This window comes from Paroedura picta, chromosome 5 (assembly GCF_049243985.1).
Source record: "Paroedura picta isolate Pp20150507F chromosome 5, Ppicta_v3.0, whole genome shotgun sequence".
Lineage (NCBI taxonomy): Eukaryota > Metazoa > Chordata > Lepidosauria > Squamata > Gekkonidae > Paroedura > Paroedura picta.
In genome coordinates, this window is record NC_135373.1 from 87,356,701 (window position 1) to 87,383,038 (window position 26,338).

General features: G+C 41.2%; 1 protein-coding gene across 2 annotated transcripts in view; it reads left to right on the plus strand.

Annotated features, from left to right (window-relative positions):
- The first annotated feature begins 746 nt into the window (after nucleotides 1–746).
- Nucleotides 747–26,338, plus strand: part of OTOGL (otogelin like) — a 114,698-nt gene continuing 89,106 nt past the window's right edge. For both annotated transcript variants that reach the window (XM_077338903.1, XM_077338904.1), the window contains exons 1-14: nucleotides 747–1,354; nucleotides 1,999–2,038; nucleotides 3,717–3,765; nucleotides 7,948–8,014; nucleotides 11,525–11,623; nucleotides 12,748–12,902; nucleotides 14,449–14,570; nucleotides 16,307–16,512; nucleotides 18,528–18,655; nucleotides 19,298–19,404; nucleotides 21,087–21,193; nucleotides 21,711–21,836; nucleotides 25,198–25,306; nucleotides 25,479–25,525. In XM_077338903.1, coding sequence (XP_077195018.1) covers nucleotides 1,276–1,354; nucleotides 1,999–2,038; nucleotides 3,717–3,765; nucleotides 7,948–8,014; nucleotides 11,525–11,623; nucleotides 12,748–12,902; nucleotides 14,449–14,570; nucleotides 16,307–16,512; nucleotides 18,528–18,655; nucleotides 19,298–19,404; nucleotides 21,087–21,193; nucleotides 21,711–21,836; nucleotides 25,198–25,306; nucleotides 25,479–25,525 — 1,441 coding nt within the window. In that variant the 5' untranslated portion in view covers nucleotides 747–1,275. The remainder of the gene's footprint in view (nucleotides 1,355–1,998; nucleotides 2,039–3,716; nucleotides 3,766–7,947; nucleotides 8,015–11,524; nucleotides 11,624–12,747; nucleotides 12,903–14,448; nucleotides 14,571–16,306; nucleotides 16,513–18,527; nucleotides 18,656–19,297; nucleotides 19,405–21,086; nucleotides 21,194–21,710; nucleotides 21,837–25,197; nucleotides 25,307–25,478; nucleotides 25,526–26,338) is intronic.

Consider the following 26,338-nt stretch of genomic DNA (forward strand, 5'->3'; position numbering starts at 1 on the left):
GCCTGTAATTTCTCAGATCTTCTATGGAAGCTTTAAAAAATGGGAGTTATAATAGCTACCTTCCAGTCCTTGGGAATGGAGGCAGATTTTAGTGACAGACTGCATATTTTAGTCAGGAGATCTTCAAGTTCCCATTTGAGTTCTTTCAGAACTCTTGGATGTATGCCATCTGGTCCTGGTGAGTTGTCAGTTTTTAATTTGTCCATCAGTCATAGGACCTCCACTCTTGTCACCTCAATCTGACTCAGGTTTTTTAATACCCTTCCTAAAATTCTGAGACAGGCGAGCAACCCCTATATTTGACAATGAATATAGAGGCAAATAAATAAATAAACAAGGCATTCAACTTCTCATTTTCTTTTACTTCTTGATCATCCAAAGGTCACACTGCCTCCCTGGCTGGTTTCCTGCTATTAATCCCATATAAACTACCATAATGCTATGGAATATCAAGAAAGGCAATGAATGAAAAGAACTATTCTAAGCTTCTCCAAGACACAAATCTAAGAAAATTAAGAAAATTCGATAATTTGTGAACAATCTTTTGATTTTTTTAAACACCAAGTAAACAGTTAAAAATTGAAACATACCTGAAAGTCATTAGAATAAAGTTTACATCCAGTGGCACCTTTAGGACCAACAAAGTTTTATTCAAAATGTAAGATTTTGTGAGCAAGAATACTTCTTCAGATATAATATCAGATGAAAGCTTATATCGAATATAAATCTTAAAGGTGCTACTAGACTCAGACTTTGTTCAGCTGCTTCAAACCAACACGGTTACCCACCTGACATTCATTGAAGCCCTTGCTATTGAAGTTGCTGGATGTTTGAACTTTAAATTGCACCTGCCAGAAAAAATGAAGAAAAAACAGGAAATCTGGATCCCTGTTTTCTTCAAAGCAGATAAATGGAAAATGATCCCTCAAATATGATGGGACAGAGAGATTTCTTTCTATGCCACTGTCCCCAAGCACTATAAAGGTTTGATTCAGTCCAAAGGAGGAGTAGAAACGTCTATTCTTGTGTAACTAATACTGACTCAGGTAAGGAGCTACCATGCATTACTAATGAGAGAAATCCAGCCAAAACGTTGCATGCAGCATTTCCAAAGCTCAAACAAACCTGATGGTAGCAAGGAAACTCCATTTTGCTTGTTTTTCATTTTTTAAACCGCATCTAGCAAATTTGCAAAGAAGAACATTCACTATTAAGATGCCATCATAGCTAAGAGACACAATCTGGATACTTTCCATTTTAGGAAGCTAGATTGAAATGAACATTGTGAGAAAAGTCAATTTCATGATACCTTGGAACATAATTTGTGTTCACTTTCTGCTGTTTTCCTTTGAAGGTAAGATTTTGATTTCTTGTTTTGTTATTTATTTGAAAAGTATTGCATTCATCATCATTGTTTCCTTTCCTTTGAAACTACTATTGCTCCTTTAAAAAATTGGTGGGGGGAAAAAGTGCTATTCTGTCAACTTTTGCATTTAGACTTTAATTCATTTAAAAAAGGAATCCAAACAAACATTTTGGTTTAAAAACAAATCTTTTTTTCTGGTTGTTCTGCTACATGGGCTTTTTTCCTCTGAGCTTTGCATATGGCCCTTAATGTTTGACTCACTACAGAATAATTCTTGGATGTTGTTGAAATGTTCATCTATCATACTAATAATATGATCTCAGGACAGTTTAATGAGTCGGTACTGAGAGGGTCTTAAACACAAAACTATATTTGAAAACCAGTCTTTTTACAAGACTGGCCTCTTCTACATAAGTAAAGCTTAATGTGCAAATAAACTCCAAATAACTTCCATTTTTAAAAAAATGTTTTATTGGAATGAGACTTCACTGAAATTCTTGTTTAGTCTTTTTGAGAAGAGTATGACACATTCTTGTTTTTAAAAGTACACACTAATGTGCTGGGCTTCGGAGTAAAGTCCATAGAAGATGATAAAGTGACTGAAATTCATTCTGCCCATTTTTATTTAATAGGATCTGTCTGTGAATTCTCTCTTTTGAAAGGAACTCCACGGTGAGTTTGCATTCCTCATTTCAAGATATATGATACTATATACAGCCTGTGTAACACTACTCTGGTGTACTGGAACTTTAGGGGGGATTATCTTAGGAACCTTTAATTTTTTGCTGTGCCAGCAATTGATGATTTGGGGGGGGGGGATTAATGATAAAATGAAAGGTATTTTTTAAAAATTAAAACACTTCTGAATAGTATGGACATACAATGCAATATACAGCATGTTTGAAAGCATGTTTTTTCAAAATAATACAGTGGGAATTGTATTATTGAATCGGAATTGAATCGGAACAAAAACTGCATTAAAAAGACAGCTATGTTAAAATTGCAATATGTTAAGCTGATGGTAGGATATAGTATAAATGTAACATGCAGCAGTTAATTCAGTCTAAATAGTAGTTTTGGGGAAAATAGACGTATTGTTACACATAAACAAGCAAGGTGGTTTTGGTTTTTTAAAAAATATCTTGCCAAATCTGTATGTAGCAGCGTGGGGGAAGTGCTATGGGTGTCTAATTATGTTCAGACCAAAGTGACTCCAGTGGCACCTTTAAGACCAACAAGGTTTTATTCAGGGTATAAGTTTTCACGTGCTTGTACATCCAAAGAAGTGTGCTTGCACATGAAAGCTTATATGCCTTGAATAAAACTTTGCTGGTCTTAAAGATGCCACTCGACTCAAACTTTGTTCTGCTGCTTCAGACCAAAAAAACCCTTTAAAAAATCTTGCCAAATCTGTATGTAGAAGGATGGAGAAAGGGCTATGAATGTCTAATTATTTTCAGAACACAGATTGAGTCTAGTAGTGTCTTTAAGACCAACAAAGTTTTATTCGAAGTATAAGCCTACACACACATGCAAAAAGGCAGTTTACGTGAAGCTGAATTACATTGAATCAGACCGATATTGTCTACTCTGACTGGTAGCGGCTCTCTATGTCTCTGGCAGAGGTCTTTCCCATTATCTACAGTCTGAGCCTTTAACCTGGAGGTACCAGAGACTGACCCTGGGAACATCTGCTTGCCAAGAAGATGTTGTACCACTCAGCCACAGCCCTCCCATTTCATCTATGCTTTGAAAAGTCTTATGCTGTTCTGATGAACAGATGCACATTTTCATATTGCACCATTTTAGCAATAATTTCACAGAAATAACATTGTGAGGGGCCTGCGTAAGCACACCTTTCCCAAAGAGCAGCCCCCACAGAGTATCTCTTCCCAAAAGAAATTTATTTCACTTGCTTTTAAAGGCCCAATCCAAACCTACACTCATGCAGCAGTCTGGTTTCCATATCTAGCCTTGGTCAGTGCTGATCAGTCAAGTTGGGATTAGTACTTGACGGGTACAAATTCCTTTAAAAATATCCCAAAACTATCAGGCCTTTAATCTTGCTTTCTGTGGGCCTTAATATATCTGGTGCTTTATTCTGTTTTACTTAGACAACAATAGGAATATCCTCCAATTCACATCCAGGATGAAAGAGTTAGGTTCTCATGCATTTCATCAAATGCAGATGTGAAAAGGGCAAACAAATGTGAAAAAGAGTTAATCCAAGAAAAAGTGCCTTTGATAAAGTGAGAGAAATCAGAGCAAAAATGCCTTTCTCTTGGGACTCTGGCTAGTCAGGTAGCTTCCAAACCTTTGATTGTACAAGATTCTTTTTGTTTTCTTCCAGGAATGACTTTAATGCAGTTCGTCACAAAAGAGATCTCTTAGCAGCTAAGGTAGGTTATATCTCAAAAGGAACGGGGGCGGGGGACACATATCCCCACACCTACTGGTCTGCAAGCGGAGTTTGATATCCTCACAATGAAGTCTTTGTAAAGCTGAATGGAAATGGAAATCGCAAGTCAGGGGGTGAGGTGGAGTAGCTTTTCCGTACCTGTTTTCCTGCAATTCTCAAAATGCAGACCTACATTCATTCATTCTTTGCAAATCGCTTCTTGAATTAATCACCCCAACAAACTGAGTGACGCACATCAAGCGGAAAAAGGGGTCTTTCACTATTATCTCTTTCCATGATAGCAAACAAAAAGCCTCGGAATTTTGTTAGTACTTGGCAAATAGTGCAACCATGAAACAGTAGATGAGCTGTTTTTCAAACGATGACCCTATTGTGATGGCGTTGACTGAGCTTTACAATGGGTTCCCTGGATAGAATTTGGACTTGTGAAAACTATTCCCCCTGGTCCAGTGTCTCACTTCTCTTGAGATATCTGAACCCTAGGCAGCAGATGTTACCTTTGTCATGTCCCAGAGAAAAAGGGATCAGACATCAAATAGCTTTCACTATATGTTTCAATGTATACAAATAGTTGTGAATTACCTGAGCTAGGTAGTACAAGAATCCAGAAAAGTGCATGAAATTCCAACGATTGCTTATACTTGGGTCATATCTTACTTCCTATGGGAAAGTCTCCTCTGTGAAGCATTTTGTCTTATATGTCCTTGAGCAGGAAAAGCAAATGATTCTAGCAGAAACAAGAAATAGTCACTTCACTTCCATCGTATTCCAAATATGAATGAAAGTTCCAATTGTAAGCAGCGTTTGAATATGCAAAGAGGGTAAAGCACCAGGTTGCTTAAAAGAATAAAATAGTTTTATTAAGAATAGAGAAATAACTTTTTGAACTGTCCTGTGCATCCATTCTGTCTGATTCGTTCTGTTCAGGAGACATGCAGGGTGGAACAGGAAGTCTCAAAGGAGCAGGAAGTCTCCAGTTGAGTCAATCAGGACTCAGAGGAGATTATTTGAAAAATATGAAGAAGTTACTGACCTAAATATGCTAACTATACATGCCTTCTAATGTCCCCTGCAGGACATTCCCTATATTCAATCATACACACTTGAGATTTTGTATATTCCAATAGTACTAACTTCAGAAATAATAAATGCCATAAACATCAAGACAAGTTTTTACAACCCTGTCTAGGATTAACACTGCAATCCTAATCAGGTCTGCCCACAATGCTACTGAAGTCTCCTTAAATCAGTTTACTCCGAGGGGAGTAGTTTTAGGATTGCCCTGGCAGTATACTTTTCAACAATTTCCCCAACTGCAACCATTTTTTCTGTCTTAGAAATACAATCCATTGTATTTGGTGACTGTATCAAACCTGAGAAATCATAAAGTATGTGTTCTTACCAAATAAAAACGTATTTGTTCTTCATAGGCTGTCCATTGACCAAAACTGCCTCAGTCCTTGATGTTTCAGGAACTTGATATTTCAGGAAATATTGGTCCTTCTTATTTCAAGAACTCTTCCCTGCTCTCTTCTTGTCCTGTTCTTCGGTTGTTTTCTCTTCCTTTTTGACATTTTAGCTATGGCATCCCAATTCCTTGGGGCTTTCCGCACTGGGATCCATGTAGCAAATTGTTTGTTGAACGAAAAATCACCATTTAAAATAGTGGAATTCGTCGTTATGCATACCTGCCTTTGTAGTGGAATCCAGTTGTGTTTCTATCGTTTCCCACAGGCTTCCGGTCTCGGCAAAAATCGCTAGCCAGGAAGCGCTATTGCCAAGCTCATCCCGCCCCTGGCCGTCAAGCAGCCAATGGGCAGCCGTTAGCATGCTCCCAAACAGCCCCTTTCCCTTTAAGAAAGGTTTTTTTAAAAAAACACACACACACCCGTTGCAACGAATACGCGTTGATTCGTTGCAACGGAGAGACCCATCCAGCTAGCAGGTGGTGTTTGAGCTGCTGTTTCATCGTTGCCACGCTCCCCCCGAGTGAAAAAAAAAATCCCCCCCCCCTCACGGGCGCGATTTTCGGCCGAAAACAGTGTGAAAAATAAAGGGAAAATAAATCAGCAAATGGGCTTCTGTGTTGCTTGTGCTTAGTGACTGTAAACAGAGGGACTGCAGACGGGGAAGCCTCACTGGCTAAACGGAGGCTCGCCGGTGTGTTGATCTCCGCTCGCTCGGAGAAAAAAAATGGTGATCGCTTCGCCGGAAGATCAGAGGAGAGAGAGCCAGGGGGAGGGACTTTGTAGAAACCACAACAATGGTAACGCACAGAACTTTCCCGCTAGTGTTGCAGATTGGTTGCAGGAGTGTAGCGCTTTCCGGAGGGTGAATCCACTTTTTGGGATTTCCCTGAAAGCACTACAAAGAAGCGCTTTTTGCAGATCGGTTTCAGATGTGTGGCAGATTGTCAACGACGTTGTGCATAATGGCAAAACTGTAGTGATTTCAATTAGTAACCATTGTGCTATTTTGGACTAATGCGGAAAGCCCCCTTGTTTCTATCTAATATTTCCAGAGGAGTTAGCCATATTAGCTTGTAAAAAACCAAAATAAACTCATTCATATATATGATACAGGCATACAAAGAATAATAATGTACAGTACCATGACCTCACACAAGGAAGGACAAAAAAATAATTTTTGAAAATTATACCAAAAACATAAATGTGTATCTGCCTACAGAGAACACATAACATACATTGAAGATGCTCCAAAAACTTATAATAAAGAGAAAAAATAGCTTTAACAATTCCATGATGAGAGTCCATCTAGTTTCTTCTCCATTTATTTTTCTTTTATGCCCTGTGTCTCTATTCTGTCTGACTTATATGCTGTTCCTCCATTCCTTCTCTTTCCTCCCCATTCTGTTATTTCTTCTATTGTCTCAATTTTCATATTGATTCCTTGTTTCCATGTTCTGTTTGTTTTCCTGTCTGTCCTTCTAGATTGAAAAAAATCTGGTAGCCATGCATAAACTAATGAACTGGCTACCATAAGCTGTTTCTGTGTTCTCTTTTTTTCTTATAATCACTAATCTCTCTCTATGTGTTCTGGGGATGGAACAGAAAACTTTATCCAAGAACGTCTGACGGTCATAATTCTTTTGTTCTCCCCCCCAATATAACTAGTAAATAATTCTTTTTTTACTAGTTTTTAACAATTGGTTGTGGTTAGTGTGAATTGGAAAGCAAAAAAGGGCCCCACCACCTGGTTTATCCCTAACTGCACTACCTGCGGATGGGGTGATGAGGCAAAAACTGGCAGAACTTACTTGCCTGCCCCAGGCAGGACCAGAGCATTTGGCTCCCTTATATTATCAGCTTTATGCAGTGGTGGGAAATGGGGATCCCTAGTTTTACAGCTCATCTCCAGGTAACAGAGATCAGTTCCCCTGGAAAAAATGGCTGCTTTGGAGGGTGGACACCATAGCATTATATTTCATTGAAGTCCCTCCCCACCCCAAATCCTGGCCACTCCCAGCTCCACCCCTGAAGTCTACAGGTATATATTTTTCATCAAAACCTCTAAAGGCAGCTATTTCTGAACATGGTCAAGTGATTTCAGATTCAGAAAACCTATATTGACATACCATGGTCAAGTGAATAAGCTTTAACAATTTCAAACCAAATCCAGACAAGTTGGTAGTTGTTATAGGGAAATCAATTGTTCTTGAGGGAATAGAGCTATTTGGATTGGATGGATTGATTCTGTTTAAACAGGGATAGAACCTGGGGGTGCTTTTGGAGCCTCAAATGCCCCTGAGGGCCTTATTCACGCTGGTGAATATAAGTACTCCTGGAACAAAACCTTTCTTTTTCTCTTATACCTTATGTAGCACATGGCTACATGTGACTTTTGTTTGCTGTATTTAATGTTGGCCTCTTAAGGGGCTGTCATGTTTATTCTATTTACTACAATATGCTATCTTTTCGTAATCAAAGAATGGATTTCTGAAATAGTGTTTTTCTTCATAAATACAAAAAAAATCAGAGAAAATGATTCCAACAGATGATTGGTCCAAGCTTAGAACACAATCCTAAACAAGTCTACTCAGAATCCTATTAAGGTCTGTTGAATGGGACATACTACTGGGAAAGTACCCTTAGGATTGCACTGTTATGGAGGCATGAACACTTTGCTTTTGTTTCCCTGATAGACTATAGAAGTTTCTTCTGGAGCTCATGTTAACGAATCTTTTTCTGAAAATCAAAATTCATCAGGAGGTTAGTACTGTAAAAAGTTATTGTTGCCTCTGATAAAAGATATTGGTGGAATGATACATATTTGTCATGTAACTGGTTAAATATTATCCTATTTATAAAGCTCATGCCAACAAGTCTTTAAATTAGGACCTTTGCATTTCCAGGCTCACTGGTTTGGTGTAAGAATTCTCCCTAAGGTCTTGAACCTGAAGGGTAAAACAGTAAAGTAAATGACATTTCAAGAATAGGATAATAGTACCATTTACCAGTCCTTGTAATATCAAGGAGATCTAAAACCAGAGTAAATCATGTATGGGTTAAATGCAGACTAAAATTTTCAGTGGCAGAATGAAGCTTCCCGCTTTCCCTCTCTTGTACAATCCACTGATCTCCATGAAATGTTACTCTTGGAAGACGGAGGATCCTGATTAACAACACAAGATTATCAGAAAAGAGGAATGCATGGAAATTCTTAATTCAGTCTGGATCCAACACAATACATGAAACTGTGAATAGGATTTGGGCTGGGAACAAAGGATGGAACTCCCCAGCCACTGCTTTGTTTTGATGAGAGAGATCAGATGCTTTATTCCAGTTTTAAAATTGAAAATAGATGTGTCCTTCACACACCTGGCAAGCTAAGGAGTAACAAGCTAAGTTCATAAGCTTATCATTTGTTTGGGTTCAACTCTTTCCCCAGAAATGAATGACTGTTATTCCTAATAGGCCCTTCAATCTATCAAACCTCTTAATTATGCTGTGTATTCAATTACGTGTCACCCGCTACCTATACATGTGGACTTGTAATTCCAATTTCATTGTGTCTGAGGAAGTGTCCTGTGCACACAAAAACTTATACCTTGAATTAAACTGCATTGATTTTAAAGGTGCCATTGGACTCAAACTTTGTTTTGCTGCTTCAGATTAGCATGGCTACCCACCTGAATCTAATATTATCTATGCATTACTGATAGGGAGTAATGCTGAGGGAATAATAGCTTGATTAAAGATACCCAGTGAAGCCACAATTGAAGTGCAGTTTGAGGCAGCATATTAATGTGGGATAATAGTTCGAGTACTCGACTAAGGTTCCAGTCCTTAATCTACCATGAAACTCTTTGAATGACTTTTGGCGAAACAAAATCTCTCAACGTAATCTGCCTCACAAAATTGTTGTGAGGATAAAACACAACTATGAGTTCATGAGGGGGTGGGGTAGATAATAAGGTAATAGGTTAAACAGATGGATAGAATTGTTTTTAGCATTCGCAAGTGTTCTTATGCTTTCCTATCTGTTTTATTTCTGAAAGAACTCTTTTAAAAGAAGGAAATATATATATCTTTTCCCTCTTAATAAAACAGTAAGGGGTGTTGGGGTGGGCTCAGTCCGTGATGAGGAAGGGCAACAATTGGTCCCATGGCCCTGGACTGACAAGTGGAGGGGCCAATCGGAAGGTGCAAAGCGCCTTCCGATTGGCCCCTCACCAGGACAGGCCAAAATTCCATCCAGCCAGGGGCAATCTGGAGAAATGGCTGCCAGTCTGCCCCTGACCACCAAAGGGAGATCAGGTCAGCAGGGCTGCCAAGGGGGATGAGAACAGAGGCTGCGCCAGCCCTTTTCACCCCAAGGCTGTCCTAACTGTCATGTCCAACTGTAAATTGCCTCAGAACCCTGACAGAGCTGGCAGGAGGCTGCAGAGTGCTCCCCCTCCCCCCTCCAGGCCTGCTGCAAAGGAGCCTCTGACAGCCCCTGACTGAGGGGAGGAGGCCTTTCCAAGAGCAACGCAGGGGAGCCTGAGGGCCTTCATTTTGAGGGGGGGGACTTTCCTCTTCTGCCAAACAGTTGGCTAACAGAGAGGCCACAGAAAAGCCCCTTTTTACTTAAAATACTGCTCTGGCCGGGGGTTAGACACAGCCAAGCCATGTGTCTTTCTTCTTTGCAACTCTCTGCAGATTTGAGGCCACTGCACAGCGTTATTCTGCAGATGACACTGTTTTTTTTGTCTCCTGTTTCATCTGCACAACAACCCTGTGCAGTAGGCCTCAAGTCTTTCAATTCAACAACAACAACCTGTGTGGGAAGCCTTAAATGTTTCTTCTCTACCACAACCCTCTCCAAAGTAGCCCTTTCTACCTGGGGAGCTGATCTTTATACTCTGCAGGTGAGCTGTAATTCCAGGAGCTCTCCAGGCTCCACCTGGACGTTAGCTACCCCAAGGTTGGAAATATTCCTGGAGGTTTGGAGGTGGGACTTCAAAATCGTACAATGCCTCAGAGTCCAGCCTTCAAAGGAGCCATTTTTGCTGCAGTTGGGAGGGAGTGGTGCAGGTGTGTCCCTCCTGGGCTATGGGCTATGTCCAGCTCTTACCAGCAACTGCTTGTATTCTGGGGCACAAACAGGCAGACCAGCATCAGTCCTGTGAGTCTGGAAAGTGCAGGAAGATCTAAATAAATACTTACAGCCTGAAACTAAATAGTCAGAGGGAAAGGAAGGGAAGATGATTGGAAAATGCTTTGAGACACCTGAGGCCTGTTGGGTCACTGCGGCCCATTCCCAGTTCTCTCAGACCTCTCACAACCCCACATACCTCACAGGTTGACTATTGTGGAGAGACAAATGGAAAAGGTGTTTGTGAACCGCTTTGAGACTCCTTTGGGTAGTAAACAATAGGGTACAAAAATCCATTCTTCTTCTAAGGAGCAACCATGAAAGAAGCATGTGGCCACATAAGATTTTATCAACAGTGAAAAAATGGAAAAGAAGGAACAGGGTGGACACCTGTGTACTGTGACTACCCCATGTGTATTAGGGCAGAGGGGCATTTCGGTGTCTGTGGCCTAATTCACACAAGAAGGGAAATGATGCAGAACTGGGAGGAATTGGTTGCCATGTAATCTTCCCCTAAGAAGGGTCTCCAGTCTGATTTATCCTTCACATATCTGAGGACATGGCTCTGGAAAGCTCATGTGTAACCACTATGCCACAATTCCCAAAGGTCAGTCCTCTCCCACACAAACATTCCAAACCACAGGTTCTTGACACCCATATCTACACCACACCCATGGCCTCATTTGCCACCACGCCACCACAACCTCCCACACAACACACACATTCAACCCTATGCCCTTACAGACTGGACAACTCCTCCCCTTCCTCTTCCCACTGCCAAGCTCTAGCGCCCGTTGTATTCTTTGATACAACGGCTTTGCCCCTAGTGTGTGTGTATATATATATATTTTCAACTTAGTGTGGAATGAATGCACTTGATAACCTTGTAGCTCCATGCTATTCTGAAAACAAAAGGATTTAACTTCCTCATGAAACCTTTCAGAGGGAGAAGTAGACTTTTGGCTTGGGTTTTTTCTCTCTGAACATCAGAATAAATGTATGAAATAATGTTTATTATTTTGGCTAACATTTTTCATAAGAAAGGTAGCTTCTTTTTTTAAAAGTTGATTACAGTGGATCCAATATGATTACTATTCTAGTACAGCTTAATTCTTGAACAATTGACTGTTTTTGCTATGTAGGTTCTTGCTCTCTAGAATGCCTTAATGGAGCCATTTGCACAGAGGCTGGAGCATGTGACTGTGAGACATTCCAGGCACAGGGTGAAAGGTGCCAAACTGGTAAGTGTCAGTGTGTTAGGCTAAACTGAATGTTCTAATAAGATGAGATGTTGGGGAAAATGTTAAAACAATAGCACCTGTATTACTTCTGCCATTTACTCCAACTAGCGGCTGTGGCTTGAATTTTGACTAGAACACGGTGCATAGATTTGTGTTTGGTGGTTTATTACCACAATAAACTTGCATTTTAATCATATTTATCTTTGAGGCAAACCCGTTTTACATAATAAAATCAGAGTCCACTAGCATATAATAGTACCTGGATTAGTACAGAAGTGAAAGCTGTTTTAAATGTGGTGATGGGATTGTTGCCCTGGGTAAATCAGTTGTGTGCAGCTGTTTGAGCACTGAGCCAGGGATTATTCTAACTGTATGCCATGTCAGCCTGCCCCACAGGATTTACAGTGGTATCCTAAATACTGCTGAATTTCCCTGATGAGGTCATTGCATATGAATACTTTGCTAAATAGACCAGCCTCTACCCTGTTGCATTAAAATTTATTTTTAGTCATCTTTGTCATTGAGCTACAAGGAGGATTAAAAAAAACAATGCATTCAGCCAGCATTATGAATCCTTTTTAAATTAATTGTACTTTACCCCAAGCATTAGGTTAAGTTTGAAGGGATGAGCTTTCTTTGCCTTCAGGCAACATTCAGCATATGTATTTTTTCAGCACATGTAATTTTTTTCTCCCACTATACTTTCTAGCTTCTGTTCTATCTTGAATCCATATTCTTTGGTTCCGTGGCAAACAAAAGAAGAAATTTTTGTGCAAAGCCACAACCACAACTTTGTTATATGTCTTTTTCTGCAATAGGTCTCACTCCTGAAACAGCAAACTTGCTTTAAACAGACAGTGGGTGCCACTTTGGTAGGGGGAACAATACCAGAGGAAATGCCAAGTTATTTACCTTGCAAATGAATTACTGATTTGGATTGGAACACGTATATCTTGGCCTGCATTCTGCAAAAGTAATTTATTTAAATCATGCAGGTTTATGATTCTGGTTTTTAATCTGTCATTTTGAAAACATGGTTTATGGAATAGATTTTGGCTCTATGACATGTGTCGTGTTAGGTTTCTGTTAAGCTTACTCATCAATATCTGTTTTACTATCACCAGTTCCAAATTCCGGCAAAGACAGAGATGGCATTTGCAAATCATGGGGGCAGCATCACTTTGAAACATTTGATGGCATCTACTATTACTTCCCAGGAAATTGTTCATATATTTTTGTGAAAGACTGCAGTGATCTAGAGCCTCAGTACACTGTATGGGTAAGGCTGCCTCTTGAGCTAGGTTCTTAAGAGTGGGATATAGAGTGCATCCTTCCTTTTTCTTCCATTTCCTGTAAAAGATTCCTACATAATTGCTCTGCACAGATTCCAGCAAGCTGGTACAGATGAAGCGTGGGATGGAGTGAGAGGCGACTGTTTTTGTGCTTGTAAACCTGTGTGTTTATGGTAGCAAAGCCAGGCATATATTTGTATTTATAGTCCCATCCACTGGCCAGTTTGGAAGCCAAATGAAAACAGGATTCCTTTTATGACCTAGAACTACACAAAAAAGGAGAGAGAAATTTGAACTTTTTCATGTTGTCCAAGTGTTAATGCCTAATTAACCTATGTGTCCTAGGCGTACACTATGAAATGCACCTATAGGTTTTCTTTCCCATTATCTTCCACAGTTGTGAAGGCCTCCTCCTACCTGTGACTCTCTTTTTTCTGTACCTGTGGTCCCCAACCACCGGGCCGCGACCCGGTGCCGGGCCGCGAAGGCCCTGGCACTGGGCCGCGGCTCCCTCTCCCCGCCCCCCCAGAGTAAGAAACTTCCCAGGCTGCAAGCAAATCGGCTGCAAAAGCCGATTTCGGCCGCGCATGGCGCATGCGCGGCTCCATGGCCGGGCAATTGTCCTCCCCGGTGCCACAGGTCCGCAGCCTGTAAAAGGTTGCGGACCACTGCTCTGTACAATATACCAGAGTGTGTCCCAATTTTTTCCTCTGCTATGCTTATAATTCTTTAAATTTTTTCCCACTGAAACTTGAGATGGATTGCAGACTGAACAGTGGTAGAATCAAACAGTGTAATTAAACCACCACAACCAAACAGGATAAGACAATCAATGAACAGGAACAGAACTAGCATTAGAGATTGAGAAAACACAGTGCAATAAACAGTCTAAAGCAAAGTATACTGTAAAGAAATGCAGGAAGTGGAATTATTACAAGGTATAAAAGCTAGATTGGAGGCTAGCAGCACCTTAGAGACCAAGAAGATTTTTCAGGTATAAGCTTTGAAGAATCAAAATTCCCTTTGTCAGGTCTATGATAAAAAGTATAAGGTGTTACAAGTGATACATATTGCAGTAGACAACACTACAAAGCATCCTCTTTCTCCAGGGGAATTGATCTCTGTGGTGTGGAGATGAGCTGTGATTCCAGGGGTTCTCCAGCTCTCACCTGGAGGCTGGCATCCCTATGACAGTCATGTTCCATTATAAAGATTTCCTCCTGGACTGTTCTATTTTCCTACATTTCTTATCCCTTTTTAAAATGTAGATAGGTCAGCTGTGGCTTGATAGGCCTTTCTACCCCCACCAGTAGAAAAGTTGTAATTGACTTGTTCTCAGCATAACAATACAATAAATCCACATTGTGCATTGGCATATTTGTATCTGAATATGAAATGCAGTGTGGAAGGTTTCCCTGCCTCCTGTTCTCATTTGTCATAATCAGAAAACGAGATGATTATGCCACTGCATGCATGTACGGAACAAAAGCATGTACTTGTTATTAATATTTCCCTGTTTCTTCTCCCTTTAAGATTAATAACAGCCCACATTGCGTTGGTTCTGTGTACTCTTGCTTGCGCTCCATCAGCCTGTTCTTTTTAAATCAGGATGAAATACGCATATTGGGACATGAAGTTAAAAAAGGCAGAGTCAGGTAAATATTCAAAAAGTGTTTCTGAAGTTCTTTTAGTAGAAATGGAATGTCAGGGATGTATCATTTCTGTTATTTTCCCCAAAACAGGTAATAGGCAATAAAGCAGTCTAGGCTATTCAGATATTGTTAGCTCTTGGAAGCTAAGCAGGGTCAGCCCTGGTTGCTGTTTAGATGGAAGATCACCACAGAAGTCCACATCTAAAATTCTTTTGCCTTGAAAATCTTGCAGCGTCACCATAAGGCAACTGTAACTTGACAGCCACAAAAAATAATAATAATAACAATAATAATAAAATTTGATATAGGAAATATAAGGTTATAGTTATATTTCAACTATAGAGGTACTTTATTAGTTGTAGTATTTTAAACTAAATTGTTAAACACATATGGATTATGGAAATTTCTGTTAATATTTGCACGGAGGGCAAAAATAATTAAGAATCTATTCCGGTATATTTTGGTTATATTTTGTGTTTCATTAATTGCGTATATAAATACAGCTGAATCCTACCAATGTACTTGCCAGGTGGAGGAGGTGCCAGGTGGAGGAGAATCCTTAAAAGGCTGTACTGGGGATCATAGGACCTGCATAGATAATAATGCATGTGCGGTTGTAATGAGGAGACTGGGCAAGATTGCACTCCTCCATCTTGCACAGTGAAAAAACTGGGGCCCATTCCGCACAAGGACCAATGTTGCCAATTGGTTTCACAAAGCAATAATGATATTTTAAATAGTGGAATCTCGGCGTTCCGTATACCTTCATTTATAGTGGAATCCAGTAACGTCTCATTCATTGCCCACAGGTTTCCGGTCTTGCAGGAATCGCTAGAAAGGAAGCAATTTTTTCTGTGCTTGTTCCCGCCCCTGGCCATCAATCAAACGAACAGCCAATGGGCGGTTGTTATCATGCTCCCGAAAAGTCCCTTTCCCTTTAAGCACAGTTTAAAAGAAACATACACACGTTTCAACGAATATGCCTTGATTCTTCCTAATGTAGAGACCCATCTAGCTGGCGTATGAGCTGGCGAGTCATTGTTACCATGCTCCCCCGAGTGAAAAAAAAATCCCCCCCCCCGCATGGGCGCGATTTTTGGCAGAAATTAAAGGGAACTGGCAAACCGGAGGCTGTGTTGTGCTTGGGGACTTAGGGGAGCTTTAAAGCACTTCTGTGGAGGGACTGTAGCCGGAGAAGCCTCGCTGGGTGAATGAAGCCTCGCTAGTTCGTTGCTTTCCCCGCTCGCTCCGAGGGAAAAAAAATGGCGATCGCTTCACCGGAAGTTCGGAGGAGAGAGCCGGGGGGAGGGACTGTTGCAACCGCTACATTGAGAATGCACAGGTCTTTTTTGCAAGTGTTGCAGGTTGTTGGCAGGGATGTAGCAATTTTCTGAGGGTGAATCCACTTTTCCCGATTCCCCGGAAATCGCTACAACAAAGCGATTTTTGCGCTAGTGTTGCAGGAGTGTTGCAGATTGCTCATGACGTCATGTGGAACGTAGTTTTAGTGGAGAAAACAAAATGCAAGACTAGTGCTATATTAAAGTCATGTGGAATGGACCTGGTAGTTCCAATGCAAAGTAATTTCTATGAATGAGTGCTCTATCTCTGTATAATACCACACACTATATAAAGCACATTTATACAGAGAATATAGAATATATAACAAATTAGTTAAAGGTGGCAGAATATACTGCTGATTTTTTATCTGTTAATTAGGATTCCATTTATTTTTCTAGGTTGATGTTGCCTCAGACAATTGGAAATATTTTCATTGAACGATTAGCAGATTACATTCTTGTGAAGTCTACCTTTGGCTTTTCCCTAGCTTGGGATGGAAATTCTGGAATTTACATTAAACTAACAGAAGAGCACAAAGGAAAAACATGTGGTCTGTGTGGAAACTATAATAGTGATATGTCAGATGATTTCTTATTACAAAACAGTAAGCAAATAATTCTGGCATATATGTAAAAACAATTCTTTTGGGATCCTGACCCCTTGTAATCATGAGAACATTTCAAAAAGTGTGTGTACTTCCAATGACATACTGAATGTTACAAAGCCCAGGGCAAAATTCTGCTTGATGGGCTCTCAGTTGGAGATATGCACTCAATAGGGAGAGGGCACACCCTCACTCAGGTCCAATTGCTGGTCTACCTTTCCCCCCTCTTCCTCCTTCCTGCTGTTTGCAGCCATTTACCAGGATGGCAAGACAGTCTGTGGCAAGACACCGAAGGTAAGCTGGTACAGTGGGTGGAGGGCCAGCTCCAGCAGCCCTGCTTGATTGCCTGGGCTGTTTTGTCCCTGGGGGTCTTCTCTGACCATACTTGGCAGGGCCAGCCCTGATAGTCCTGCTTGGTGGCTGGGCTGCTGTGGTCCTAACACTTCCACCCACTTACAAGGGAGTGGTAGGAGGCGGGTCAGCCATGCTTGCCAGTACCATGAGCCTAGCTCACCATCTGGCCTGTTCCAGTCCACCCACTACTTCATGCCTGCTGGGGAGCAGCAGGAGGAGTGCTGGTCATGCTCAGCAGCAGCACGGGTGCCAGGCTGTTGTTGTTGTGGCCTAATGTCCTCTGTATTTTAATTTATCTCTTTATTGGAATAATTGGTTTGAACAAGTAGATTGTAATGTAACTATGAGTAGTATAATGGAATGTAGATGCCACTGGACTCTAAATATATGTGCAACTGTCTCTACAATGGCATTTATGCATTTCTAAAGGCCCGTTGGAAAAGACAACAGAATAAGCAGCAAGCCTAAAAATTATTTAAAAGGTAGCTGCATATTGCTAAAAGCTCAAGTAAAAAGAACAGTCATAGCTTAGTCTCAGTGTTAACAATTAAAGTGCCAGATGAACCTCCCCAAGGAAGAAATTTCATAGCTGAGATTCCACTGTGGACAAAGCCCTCTTTCCAGTGGCTTAACTCTGAAATGGTAGATGCTTTCAGAAAAAGGAACTCAACTCTTGGGCATGTTGATATGTGAGAAGAGATCATCTGGATCTTCCAGTGGAGGAGTACTAGTAGTTTAGCACACACAATTAACAATTTGCTCACAATATACTGGATGAGTTTTTATGAGGGAGTACTTCCTCACTCAGAACATGACTGAATGCCAGTTACAGATTTTTGCAGCCAACAATTACGCCAATGATAGATGCTAGCAACATTTTATCAATTGCTACAAAGGTAGAACCTGTGTGGTTATGGCGGTTAGCATGTCAGCCTAGGATTGGAAGATTTGGGAGTAGTGGTGTGAACTGAGGATCCCCTGGAATTATACCTCATATTTAGATTACAGACATCAGTTCCTCTGAAGAAAACAGATGCTGTGAAGAGTGAACTCTATGGCATTGTACTCCACTGAGGTCCCCCCCCCAAACTCTATCCCCAAATTACCAGGAGTTTCTCAACGGGCATCTGACCATCCCTTGCCAGGGGGGCCCTGGCAACTTTATTTGGGAGAAAATCTTGGTTCAGCCATGAATCACTAAATCAGTTGTCAGCCTACCTTAGAGGTTTGCTGAGAGGAGAAGGGGAGAAAAGGCAGGATAGCAAATGATCATGTGTTTAGCTCTAATGACAGTAGTCCTTAGATCTGCTGCATGTTTCACATCCTTGGTAGCCTCTATATTAGTTCATTGAAAAAAACAGAAGGGCAGATGTTCACTCTCCCCACCCTCGCCAGGTTGGGAGGAAAGACTGCTAAGAGAGACCTTTTGAGGGAGAAGATGCCCATCTCTGTATGCTTGAGGATTTCATGACTGTTCTGTCGTGCACAATTCCTGTTGTTTGGTTGTAGCAACCCACTCTAACATTGTTGCAGGAGGGTGCAAGTTCATTTCAAATCCCCCCCCCTTTGAAATAAAAACCTTTGCAATGTTCCACTTCTGTACCGACAAGATATTACTAGTTCGCGTGGCAAATGATATTTTTAAATATTCTCTGATGTAGGTGACTATCAAGAAGATATTGCCAAGTTTGCCAACAGTTGGTCTGTGCAAATGCCAGATGATGCTACTTGTGTACCAACTGCCTCTGATTTTCCCAGTCCATGCTCTATTGATTCAGAGTCTTATGAGGTAAGCTAATTACCTATTCATTTATTTATGCAAAGCCATCTGTGTAGGCCAAGTAGGTGGGTCTAGAAGAATAATCTGATTATCAGGGGTGCTAACTCCTTAAATGTTTTGAAGAAATACAAGTGATGAAATTACTTAACTTTATTTCATTATATGCCAGTAAAGGTCTTCTGATTCTGAACTTTATTTCATGTATTTTGTAAATTTCTGTGTCATCTTTCTGTTCAAATGAGCAAACAAGTTGGCTGCTAGACTAAAACACAAAAGACAGGAGCAATTAACAATGAAATATTAAGAGCTCCACAAAAGATTGGTCATGCTAATGTATATGGTACCCAATATGCAGTTGGGATTTGCATGGATCTTGGTTTGTGTCAGCTTATTTTGTCTCACATTAACTATAAAGACTTTGAGATGATGAGGGGAAAAGCTGTTGAGTTCTTATCTGTGGCAACCAATATTGGCCATGTAAACTTTGTTGGGATAGGACCAACATCAAAATACAATGACAAGTTTCGTTTTAAAAGGTGACATGGTGGGGAGAGTTATGTCAGTTGCACTGCAGTGAAAGCATCCAGTCAACTGGGAAAAATGTGATGAAGCATATATCCACTACTACAAAATGTATTCTTTTGTGTTCAGAACATCTACGTCAAGTGCCAAATACTCTTGCAGTTTCCTTTCCTCAGCTGCCACCAAAGCATAGATCCATACCCCTATATTTCCAGCTGTATGAATGACCTTTGTCAGTAAGTATAAGCATTTATTTGTCTTCTATGGGTGTTATATAGTTTCTGGTTCCCCCCCCCCCCCGTCTTGTGAATGACATTCAGTAAGTCATAACTATGTAGGATAGTTAAAATGTTTTGAATAACTGGTTACAGTGAATGGATCTACCACTGTGGTTTTGCCTAAGCCCGAAGGTGATGCTTAATGGATGTGTGAAGCTCTCTAAGCCAGGGGCCTCACCCATCATGTAAAATTAACTTGGATGCTGAAAGTACCACTGCTCCTGCTAGAGCAGCCTATGGTTTTCTCTTCTACCTGGAAATAAATGCTTTTCCTGCTGGTTCAATTCTATCAGGTTGGGAAGTGTCCAGGGCCAGGAAAATACCCCTTCCCTATATAACGTTCCATGCTATAGTTCCTATGTTGACAGGGAGCGGTGGCCTTTGGCAAAAGAATGTTAATGGTCTATAATGTGTGTAAGGTGCCACCAAGTTGCAGCTGATCTTTGGCAGCCCAGTAGGGTTTTCCAAGGCAAGTGGGGAACAGAGGTGGTTTGCTATTGCCTTCATATGCATAATGATCCCAGAATTCCTCAGTAGTCTCTTATCCAAATATTAATCAGAGTGGCCCTGCTTAGCTTCTGAGATCTCAGAGAACTGGACTAGCCTTTAGTAGTGTAGACCTTTCATAGAATAGAATCATAGAATCATAGAGACTGCCCCCTCACTGGCAGTCTTCAAGCAAAGGTTGGATGCACACTTTTCTTGGATGCTTTAGGATGCTTAGGGCTCATCCTGCGTTGAGCAGGGGGTTGGACTAGATGGCCTGTATGGCCCCTTCCAACTCTATGATTCTATGATTCTATAGAGTTGGAAGGGACCTCCTGGGTCATCTAGCCCAACTTCCTGCACTATGCAGTTCACTCAAAACCCTATCGTTTATCCACTGTAACCTGCCACCCCCTTGAACTTTCACAGAATCAACCTCTCTGTCATATGGCTGTCTAGCCTATGTTTAAAAATTTCCAAAGATGGAGAACCCACCACCTCCCGAGGAAGCCTGTTCCACTGAGAAACCACTCTAACTGTCAGGAACTTCTTCCGGATGTTTAAATGGAATTTCTATTGAATTAATTTCATCCCATTCGTTCTGGTTTGTCCCTCTGGGGCAAGAGAGAACAATTCTGCTCCATCCTTCATATTGCACCCTTTTAAATACTTGAAGATGGAACAGGCTTCCTCAGGAGGTGGTGGGTTCTCCATCTTTGGAAATTTCTAAACAGAGGCTGGATAGCCATCTGGCAAAGAGGCTGATTCTATGAAGGCTTAAGGGGGTGGCAGGTGACAGTGGGTGAGCGATAGGGATGTGAGTGTCCTGCATAGTGCAAGGGTTGGACTAGATGACCTATGAGGCCCCTTCCAACTCTATTATTCCACGATTCTATACTCTTCATGTTTTTTTTTAATTCTTTTACTGCTTTATATTGTTTTTAATTGTTGTAAGCAGTCATGTGGACATTTGGTTAAGAGTGCAGAGCAGAAATGCCTTACTCAGTGAAATAAAATCTTGTCCAATGCCTGGATTTTGTTTTTCAATCTGTCTTGCTATAAAACTGTATGCTTGTATACATCTTTGATGAAATCTGTGGGGTTAGATTAAAAGATCAGGATTCAACAACCCTGGATTAATTTCGTCATTTCAGAATGGATAATGATGACACTTACTGCCGAGCAGTGACAGAATATGCAAGATCGTGTTCACATGCAGGTTACCCAGTACGAGATTGGAGGGATGACTTTCCAGCATGTAGTAAGTGGGGTGACAATTGTAATTTTAATATTGGATCAACCAAAGAGTAGCCAGTGTGTGAATATATGTTAAAACAGATGGTTCAATCATCCTTATGTCAAAGAGTATCTTTTGGGTACCAATGACCCATTTCTACTGTAGTAACCAATGGACACCTACAGCTAGCACCTTTTCAGAAGTTCAGGGTGGGATTAAGAAAAACTCTACTAGCCTTCAAATGTTCTGAGTTGTCACCGATTGGCCAGGATGGCTCATATTGAACATGATCTTGAATCCTACAAATCGGCATTTCTGCATCTCCTTATTCCCTATTATTAATCCATGCTTTTAGTTTGGTTTTACAAACTTTTAACTTGAAATGTATGCAAAGCTCAGAGTGCTATTTATTTAGATTACTTCAGAGTTAAGAATAATTTCAGTTTAGAAGCTGAGTACAAATTTTGTTGATGTGCATTCTATTTCATTAACCAAGTGAAACGAAAAGAATATAGTAGAATCTTAACTTTGTACGTTTCAGCTGAAAAGTGTGAAGATAGCTTCATCCACCGGGATTGTATTAGCTGTTGCCCACCAACGTGCACTTTTGAGACAGATTGCCTTGGCAGTAACCTCCATTGCTTAGATGGGTGCTACTGTCCAGATGGTAAGTAAGCAACTTTTAAAACCCCTTTTAGTGTTAAAGTTACTCTAAAAGAGAGAGATCTTTTTGAAACCCCTGCTTTTTGCTCCCCATGAAAAGCAGTAGGGACCAGAAATCTGGGGTTTAAACTTTAAATGGCTCATGAACTGATACAAACCAGTTCAGTTTGCAAACTAGCCTATCGTTTTGTGGTTTGGTTTGTGGTTCAGTCATGAACCATGGACCAAATGGCAAAAATGTAGTTTGCCTCTAACTACAATATATATGTTTCTGCACATATTTTACCCTAATATCGCTGTTTCCTCACTATTATCTAGTTGTGCATTACTATTGTGTTCATTGTAAAGACAAAAAGCATAATAATATTAAATATCTTCTGCAGCTTTGATGACCTATCCTTGGATGACCTATTATTACTGAACCTATGCAATAAAAAAACAGTGAAAAATATATTATAAGTCTTGGACACAGCACTATTGACTATATTAATATCTATTATTTTCCCCCCATTTATACTGTGCTTTAAACTAGAAGAATTATTTTGTAATTTCCACAGATATAATGACCCATTTGGGATGCAAGCATGGACATAGAGAAACATATGCTGCATCTGTACAAAGATTTTTGTTTACATGAACAGAAAGAAGCTCCTACAGACAATATCATGCCCAGTTTCTATGTGATTTGTTTGGCTGACCTTTTCCTTTCTTTGAAGACAATATTGTGAGCCTCTTCTCACCCCACAATGGGCTTGCTACCCTTTGCTGTTCTGTTTGAAGTCAGGTCAGCTAACCTGAGGTCTCAGAATGGGAAAGACATGGGGTTTTGTTACCCAAATTCTCTTCCTTCCAGGACTGGTTTCCTCTTGGCTCCCTCTGCCTTGGCTACCTGTGTAGTTCCTTCTTTCCTCCCCAGCTGATGGTGGCACTTTCCCTAGTTCCACCCCCACCTGGCATATATCCGGTCCCCTTCCCTCCGTTCTGCCTGGGAGGCTATAAGAAGAAAGGAAAGTCTTCCCCCCTGCTGCCTGCTTCCCTATCTGCCCCCCCTGGCTGTTCAGGGCTGCCTCTTAGCCTTTCCTGTGCTGACATTTCCCAAGTCTAGAGTCAGCCTTGCCTCCTGATCATGCCCCTCCCTGCTCCTACATGCCTTCCAGCCTGGTCCTTAGCTGTATTGGGACAGTCTGCTTGGGTCTCAGCCACCTTCCTCTCCTGGGTGAATCATATCCTTGGCTGTACTCAGTTTAGGCAGCCAGGGTGGGGCTGAGTTGGGGCCAGGTGTCAGTTCCTGACAATATAAACCGCATATTCTCCAAAGTAAAGTGGAGCTGCATGGTGGTATTTCAGTCTGCCTCCTCATAGCCACCACAAATCATAGCTGAAGCTAAGCTCCACATCCCCCCCTGACTTTTCAGCTCATTCCCTTTCCCTCCTGAGGTACACTGTAGTGCTATAGTGTGGCTCAGAGGTGAAAAGGAAAGGAAGGTTTTTGAGCTCTGGGGGCATCCCAGTAAAAGTGCAGTTGAACCTGGGATTTTGCAAGGCATGATGGGAAGAAAGGCAGAGGACCGGGGGCAGGGGGGCAATATCATGTGATTTGGGAAAGGGATGCCTGAATTCCATTTATACCTATTCTTGTGCCACTTGTTGTTACTGCTGTTCTGGTGTCAGGTGTCACAATTTTACCCTCCTGTGTCAGTGCAGCCATAATCCAGTGAAGTCATCTGAAAACCATGGTAACATATGTAACAAAGAATGGCCTATGGGATTGTAGATTTAGGTAGGTGTCTGTGTTAGTCTGATGCAGCAGGACAAAGATTGAGTCCATTGGTACCTTTAAGACCAATCAAGTTTTATTTAAGGTACTAACTGCAAAGCCCTTTCCTAAGAATGGGCTTTGAAAGCCCCCACCCCACCCCCCATGCTGCTTAAGGTAGCTTTGGGCCACTCAGACTCTGGAGCAGCTCTCAGCTGGATCAGGCAGTGGGCGGGGGCTGGTCAGCAGGCATGGGACAGAATTTGTTAGCAGGGCAGGACGGGAGAGAGCTTGTTAGCAAGGTGGGACGGAGGTTGTTAGGAGGTTGTTAGCAGGGCAGGAGGGGACAGAGGACAGAGCTTGTTAGCAGCCCAGGATGGAGCTTGTTATCAGCCTGGATGGTTCACCCCCTTCACCACCACCCTTCACCTAGGGCCCTCTCCCCTGACCTGCTGCTGACTCTATTAGCGAGGCGTGTCTGAGAGCAAAGTGGCTAGTATTCAGGAATGGAGGGGGGGAGCTGCAGGGGCAGGGCCAATTAGGGTGCTAGCAACATTTTATCAGCAACATTTTGCTGGCCGCACCCTGATTGGCCCTATTCTAACTTGGACACCCCGGACACGTTCCACCCCCCAGGGTGTTTCGCAAATATTAAGAGGAACAATGGATAAGGATAAGTTTTCATACACATTGTATTTCTCTCATTTGGGGACAGAGGAGATCCACTGCACAGCTAATCACCCCACTTCAAAAGAAGAAGATGTTGTAATAAGAGACAGATAGAGCACGCCTAATAGGAGACAGATAGAACACAATAGTAGGGTCTCTGTTAATTTTTCTCAACATTCTGCAATTAAGAACGGTACATCTGCCCAACAAGCTCTGATTTGGATATATTTATTTCCTCCATTATTTTCCCTCAGAGTTAAACCCAAACAAATGGTGACCTTATAAACCAAGCTTGTTATTCCAGTTACATCTTACATCTGTCAAACAAGTATTATGCTATATGCTAATTTGGATTTTCATCACCTCTGCCTTTAAGTATGGACTGGCCACTTCCATTTCAAGGTGTCTGAATAAATGTGTGTGCACTTGAAAGGCTTATCCCTTGAATAAAATTCTGCTAGTCTTCAAGGGGCCACTAGACTCAGATTCCAAGTGTTCTATGGGATTGTATTCTCTCTTCCATCACATGCAAATTCTGTCTTTTTAAACCAGTGGCCTCAACACAATACTATGTTACAGCAGTGCCATGGTTAAAGCTAAACAGGATTGTAGCTTAACTAGGGTTTGATGAGGAGTCCATGGAAACCCCTGACTATAGATGCTTAACATCTTTCCTTAAGAAGATAGTTTCAGTGAGTAGCCATGTTGATCTGCAGTAAAAGAGCTAGTTTCAAGTCCAATAGCTCCTTAGAGACCAACAAGATCTTTTGTATAAGCTTTCAAGAGTCAGATCCTTAAAAGGGCCTTATGACTCTCAAAAGCATTCATTGTGTCATTATCTTAACAACTCTGAGAAGTTTCCTTGGTACATAGTAAACAGTAAATAAAGTTACAATATTTCTATGTCATGATTTCATTTATGCTGTTTTTTATTAACAAGGTCTCATACTGGACAATGGAACCTGTATTTCTGTGTCAGATTGCCCTTGTGTTTATCATGGGACAGCTTTTCCCGTAGGCTCAAAAATCGAGCAAGAATGTAGTGACTGGTATGTAAACATTTTTATTGCCTGTCTGCCTGTAGTTGCCTTATGTTAAGATGTTTTCCAGGTTATATTACATTGTGAAACTGCCCATTTAGTTAGAAGTACAAATGTGTGCTGTAGATTTTTCTCTCTCCTGAAATGCTATAATTAACTTTTTTTGCTTTTGTAATTTTAGTATTTGTATTGGTGGCATTTGGAATTGCACTGAGCATGATTGCCCAGGTAATTTTTATTGCTTGGAGATATGCATGTCTATAGCATTTTGTTTGTTAATGTGTTTGATTTTTGCAGTCTCAAGGGCTATGGAGGAGTAAAAATAATTAAAAGCATACCACATGAAATGTAAATTGAAATCCAGAACTAATCCAGATTAATTGATTGATGGTTTGATATTTGTTGCCATTAAATATCAAACCATCAATCAATTAATCTGGATTAGTTCTGGACCAGACCAATTTTTTAAAAGTTTGACAACATTTCCAAATTAAGTCCATGTATTTCAAGTGCTTTATATGGTTTTGGGCCAGATGGGAAGTAACCCATCACAATTCCTGGAGGGGCAGAAGGATGGAGTGGTACAGTGACTACTAAAGAAATCATTCCTGGATGCGTGGGAACCAGCCAACTTCTGCCCTGACTCGCATCTAGCATTTCTCGGGAAGGTGGTGGAAAGGGCTGCCGTGGACCAACTATCAGCATTCCTGAATAAACCATTGTTCATGGACCTGTCCCAGTCAGGCTTCTGGCCTGGCCATGGAGTTGAAACAGCGCTGGTTGTCCTGATGGACAACCTCTGCCACCAGCTAGACCAAGGAGGGTCAGCGCTTCTCACACTGCTTGACCTCATGGCAGCGTTTGACACAGTTGACCACAAAGCAATGATGGGTTGGCTTAATCCTTCAAAGACAGAGGCCCTATGGTTCAGTAGGAATGGTCCCAGTGAGGAAATGTGATTGTCTGGATGGGGTTCAGCTATCAGTAGCACACTGAGCCAGGAACCTGGATATGACCTTAGATACCTCCCTCTCCATAGAG